This window comes from Procambarus clarkii, chromosome 90 (assembly GCF_040958095.1).
Source record: "Procambarus clarkii isolate CNS0578487 chromosome 90, FALCON_Pclarkii_2.0, whole genome shotgun sequence".
Classification (NCBI taxonomy): domain Eukaryota; kingdom Metazoa; phylum Arthropoda; class Malacostraca; order Decapoda; family Cambaridae; genus Procambarus; species Procambarus clarkii.
Window position 1 is genome coordinate 17,951,029 of NC_091239.1, and position 6,000 is coordinate 17,957,028.

Consider the following 6,000-nt stretch of genomic DNA (forward strand, 5'->3'; position numbering starts at 1 on the left):
TAACGTGGCTGAAGTATGTTGACCAGACCACACACTAGAAAATGAAGGGACGACGACGTTTCGATCCGTCCTGGACCATTCTCAAGTCGATTGTCGACTTGACTTGACAATCGACTTGAGAATGGTCCAGGGCGGATCGAAACGTCGTCGTCCCTTCATTTTCTAGTCTGTGGATTGGTTAACATACCTGCGGGTTGTGTGTCTAATTCTCTATCGCGTTATTGTGACTTACTCTCTACAAAAGGATGTTAGCTTGTGTCAATAAGTTGTGGAAGAAATAAATAATTTTGTTGTGGAAGCCCTCCAAACACACACCGAAACTACGACGTTGGTACAACGTTCGAACAAGTTTTAACACCACGTAACCAGTTATAACAACCAATATAGCAAGTTGTAACAACGTTCTAATACGTCATAAACACGTTAAGCCGAGATGTAACAACTTTATTACAAGTTGTAACAAGCGGAAAATAGAGACAGTTTCGGTTTGTGTTTCCAGGGCGGCTCCTTGTCCCTTGCTAGGCAGCTCCTGTTGACTTGCACCCACTACAACCTGCTTGAATGGAGCTGTAAATTACCTTCTGTGATGTTACTTGATAACTTCAATTGAGCTGAAACCTTTTTTTTCGAAACACTGCACTGTTTTCTAACTGTAAACTTATTCTAGTTGACTTAATCACTTCCTGTTCCAACTAGCACTTATAAATATAAATCCTAACACACTCTTCGCTTCAATTACAATATTTATACATAGTTTCCTTGGAATGAGATACATCCTTATCATAACACCCAGGTACTTTTCAAAGTCAACATTGGAAAGTTCAGTGTTATTTAGCCCCATATCTAATATCTATTTATTCTCTCTTTTAGACAAAAATTTAGTGTTGTCAACAATGATACCCATTTTCAGTCGATTTTGAAAGTTTCTTCATGTTTTCTTGCCGTGTATCAAATCATCGTCTGTGGTATTTATTATTCCAAATTTTTGTATCATTGGCAAATCTGGGAATATATCTCATGACAGAGTCCCGTGGAAATACACTTGTGAGTGTTGCAGTACAAGGGTCTCCGCCGATACCCTGTGTCTCTTCACTTAACAGTTAACCATTCTCAAGTCGATCGACTTGAGAATGGTCCAGGACGGACCGAAACGTCGTCGTCCCTTCACCTTCTAGTGTGTGGTCTGGTCAACTTACTTTAGGCACGTTATTGTGACTCATCCCCTTCACATAACATTTTGTACACATGGCACTTTCAATAATTGCATAAAATAAATTTTGCATCAAATTGCAAATTGGATGGTAGTTTGATGACAGTGATCTAGTCTTTTATTAAAACCTGAGGGACCACACTGGAAACCCTCCATGGCTCTGGTACAAGGAAAAACCCTAATGCATTATCTAATATACTTGAAAAGTTTTTTGTACCTCCTCTTTACAACCTTTAAATACCCTGTAAGGTATGTCAAGCTGTCCTCTAGAATAATTATACATCCAGTTGGGAAGGTATTTTGTGTGTCTTGTTCCATATTTCTTAAGTGATAGAGTCAGGGTGTGAGTAAGTCACCTGCTTGACTTCCAAGTTTGTTGACACATTCAAATAGTTTATTATCCATCTCTCCCAAACCTTGCGCAGATATTCTTTGTAGAAACCAGCAGAGAAATGAGCAGGACGAACACGGATGAGAAAGGTAGAATCACTTGGTACTGGAGATGTTATTTTAAGCTGTATTTTGAAGACAACAGTGCCAAAGGATCCGTTATTCACCCTGGGGTTTGGGGGGAATTGGTATAATATGTTCCTATTACAATGAGCTTAGAATAATTTGAGTGGTCCAAATTTCATTACACATATATCATATTGCAGCTTAATTGGGCTGGATTATAATGCGTTATCATCTCAAATACCGTCCCTGGAGACCCAAATCTTACAGTAACAGATTTTGTCAGACGGAGAGGATATCAGTCTGTGTAAATTCTGGACAATATGTTGTGTAAGGCTTTTATGATAAAAAGTCACTTGGTATAAGTTCAGCCTCAGCTTAGCCTTGTATAATGGATGAATGATAGTTAACTGAACTGCAATTATATATGAGAAGCTACTGGTGAGGGTGTTGAGCTATGTCTACTGATTAATCTACGAAAGAGTTGTTAGCAATGAGAGTTAAAAGCAAGTAGGATTGGCCTTTTAGTTCTGACTCTTTAAATATTGAACGGGCTTGATAAATGGGAGTGTCTGGAACGGGCCTGATAAATGGGAGTGTCTGGTTATAGATACGAGTTTCGCCTAGCATGCTTACTTGTCCTTCCTGCTACAGCCTTTAGTCGTTAATTAGAAAATAAAGGCAACTGGGTTGATTCTGTGAGAAATCCTTTAACATTGGTTGTGATGACAGTTTGGTAACCAAAGTAGCTGAACAGACCTGGTGAGACATAGTCTGATATCTTGTAAATTTGTACCTATTGCATCTCCGTGTATATCAAGGTTGGGAGTCCTCAGTGTTCATAATCTTCTTGGGTCACAAGCCCAGTTACTTGATGGGTTTTCCTCCGGAACCATTAACAGAAATTCCTTACCTCGAGTCAAATGGCCTCTCCTGGTGTGGCAATTGTAAAAATAGTTTTCTCCATTTGTTAGAGATGATTATCTGATGGGTGGAGTTCTCTACCCCATCAGATAATCAACCATACAACGGATTCCTTGCAGTACAGCTTAATTTATTTCATTTGGAACGTTAGAACAGTGTTATCGAACTGGATTAAGCTTGGAAGATAAAGCTTGCAAGCTTGCAGAGTGTACAAGGCTCATCTGCATGCTCTAAGATGGTGAATGTGTGGTACATGCGTATGTGTACTTAGGTTGCTGATTGCTAGTTACACACCATTTTGGCTTAGCATTGGCCTGAAGGTCGTCAGGCGCAAAGGTTATCAAGTGTATATCACTAGTTTACTGACCAACTAGTAAGTGCAGTATAGCATGACATGTTCCAGGGGTTAAGATGTGCACCTCGGGTTACCCAGGACGCTAGTTCGATCCCCTCATGCTCTAAAATACTTTTCTTATACATATATCACGTTATTGTTATTTACTGTGATGTGTAAGTGCCAGAAACTGAGACAAGACGCTCTGTGTGTTTGTGGTTTTACAAGAATGTAAAAACATCAATGCTATGTACTCTCATCCCGCCAAACACACACACCGAAACTACGACGTTGGTACAACGTTTGAACAAGTTTTAACACCTCCTAGCCAGTTATAACAACCAATATAGCAAGTTGTAACAACGTTCTAATACGTCATAAACACGTTAAGCCAAGATGTAACAACTTTATTACAAGTTGTAACAAGCGGAAAATAGAGACAGTTTCGGTTTGTGTTTCCAGGGATATAAACTCAATCTACCTTCTTGTGTATATATAAAAATAAATAAGTGTTGTATACTTTTGCAACGAATAAAGTACAAGATTAAAGTATATCTTCACTTATATAATGTAATGAGTATATATTAGATTTTAACACTAAAGAGTTCAGAACTCTATTCTTTGAATACACCCTTCTTTTCCTGTGGATTTTCTCATATATTTTTTTAGTTTCTGTGAAGAAAATATATACTCTTGCTGCACAGGGGTAGCACCTACGGTGTAGGTGTAGGGGACCCATATCCTCGGTGAAGAGAATTATAAGTATTGAGAGAAGACCTTCTGGATGCTCCCTGAACACTTATTCAGTATTTTCTTCTACCATCCCTATTTTTTGGAATTATTTTATGTAATGTAATTAATCTATTTAAGTTATTACATTTTGTTCCATATAATTATTACATCATTGTTTCTACTTACTTTAGAACTAATTATATAGGCACGATTTATTTTATCATCCCTATCATGTGTTTACGTATTACTTCTTCATCCAAATAAGTATTTTCAATTGAAGTAAAAACTGCATTGTTTACATTTCGACAGGCTGTCGTACCTGAAGGAGCTAAGGAGGAGTCAGCCATGTATGGAGATGCTTCCTATGGCTGGAGGGTCACCGCTACCACCCAGGCCTCGGCCAGCCCTCAGGCAGAGGGCGTGGAGGGCCTGCAGCAGGCCAGGCAGGTACATGTCCTCATGCAAACTGAGGACACCGAGGGCGCTGATGAAGGAGCGTCTTGTACCGCCAGTCATAATCCCGTCCAAGATCTACCCAGTCGTTTTCATTTCACAAGTGGTATTAAAAGTGAGGAAAGTTGCTCGTTGAAACACTACTCAAGAGAACATCTGAAGGCTCTCAGGAAACACAGTCCTCCAAAATTACATATAAGAAAATATGGAGATTCAACTCCAAATGAAGACATTAATCACGAGGATAACGTTAAAAATAAAACTGAGTTATCGGAGCTCCTAAAGAGTCTTGTTTTAGGAGCTGATGATAATCTTTTACAAGACTCTGCCACTAATCTCCCGGATAGTGACGACAGATGGCTTAACGAGAATCTAAACACTCGACGTATGAGGATAGTCCCTGACTATCCTCCTTCACCCCCATGGACGTACGAGGATAGTCTGGGACCTGAGAACACTCTCCGTCTTACGAACAGATTACTCGCAGCATCCGATGACGCCATGAACATTCGATCCTCTCGAACAAGCAAACATTTTACCTCGACGATGATGGAGAGAAAATACAAAACTATCAACAAAATCCATCGAAGAGAATCTTTCGCAGAAGCCGCACGCAGACACCAGCAAAACACCAGGAGCCAAAAGAGACCTTTACTCTGGACACAGTCTGGGATGTTTTAGACCACCTGCACTTACTCTGGACACAGTCAGGGATGTTTTAGACCACCTGCTCTTACTCTGGACACAGTCAGGGATGTTTTAGACTACCTGCTCTTACTCTGGGATGTTTTAGACCACCTGCTCTTACTCTGGACACAGTCTGGGATGTTTTAGACCACCTGCTCTTACTCTGGACACAGTCTGGGATGTTTTAGACCACCTGCACTTACTCTGGACACAGTCTGGGATGTTTTAGACCACCTGCTCTTACTCTGGACACAGTCTGGGATGTTTTAGACCACCTGCTCTTACTCTGGACACAGTCTGGGATGTTTTAGACCACCTGCTCTTACTCTGGACACAGTCTGGGATGTTTTAGACCACCTGCTCTTACTCTGGACACAGTCTGGGATGTTTTAGACCACCAGCTCTTACTCTGGACACAGTCTGGGATGTTTTAGACCACCTGCTCTTACTCTGGACACAGTCTGGGATGTTTTAAACCACCTGCTCTTACTCTGGACACAGTCTGGGATGTTTTAGACTACCTGCTCTTACTCTGGACACAGTCTGGGATGTTGTAATCCATCCTGCTCTTACTCTGGACACAGTCTGGGATGTTTTAGACCACCTGCTCTTACTCTGGACACAGTCTGGGATGTTTTAGACCACCTGCTCTTACTTTGGACATAATAACATCTCTGCTCCATCTGACCCATTTATCAATACTTATGGAGACCTTAAACTGCAACTAGAGGCAGCTTTTCTTTGGAATATTTCAACTAGATTTAGTTAAATCATAATAATATTAATATATTATTTCTTCGTCGCAACCTGTATACCATTAATGTATATCTAACAATATAATTTTATGTTTTTAAATTGCTAATTATTTATCCACGTGTAAACAGTTTAGTTGTGTTTGCTAGTGGCAAACACAAAAAGAGGGGGGCCTCGTAGCCTGGTGGATAGCGCGCAGGACTCGTAATTCTGTGGCGCGGGTTCGATTCCCGTACGAGGCAGAAACAAATGGGCAAAGTTTCTTTCACCCTGAATGCCCCTGTTACCTAGCAGTAAATAGGTACCTGGGAGTTAAGTCAGCTGTCACGGGCTGCTTCCTGGGGGTGGAGGCCTGGTCGAGGACCGGGCCGCGGGGACACTAAACCCCGAAATCATCTCAAGATAACCTCAAGAAGATAGTGTCTGTGAGACTTGTGTCTGGTTCACAGCCTAC

General features: G+C 40.9%; 1 protein-coding gene across 1 annotated transcript in view; it reads left to right on the plus strand.

Annotated features, from left to right (window-relative positions):
* LOC123746623 (uncharacterized) overlaps positions 1–5,648 on the plus strand; it is a 39,288-nt gene extending 33,640 nt beyond the window's left edge. Inside the window, exon 4 of the mRNA XM_045728287.2 lies at positions 3,963–5,648. Within this exon, the coding sequence (XP_045584243.2) occupies positions 3,963–4,787 (825 nt within the window). The 3' untranslated portion in view covers positions 4,788–5,648. The remainder of the gene's footprint in view (positions 1–3,962) is intronic.
* Positions 5,649–6,000: the final 352 nt, after the last annotated feature.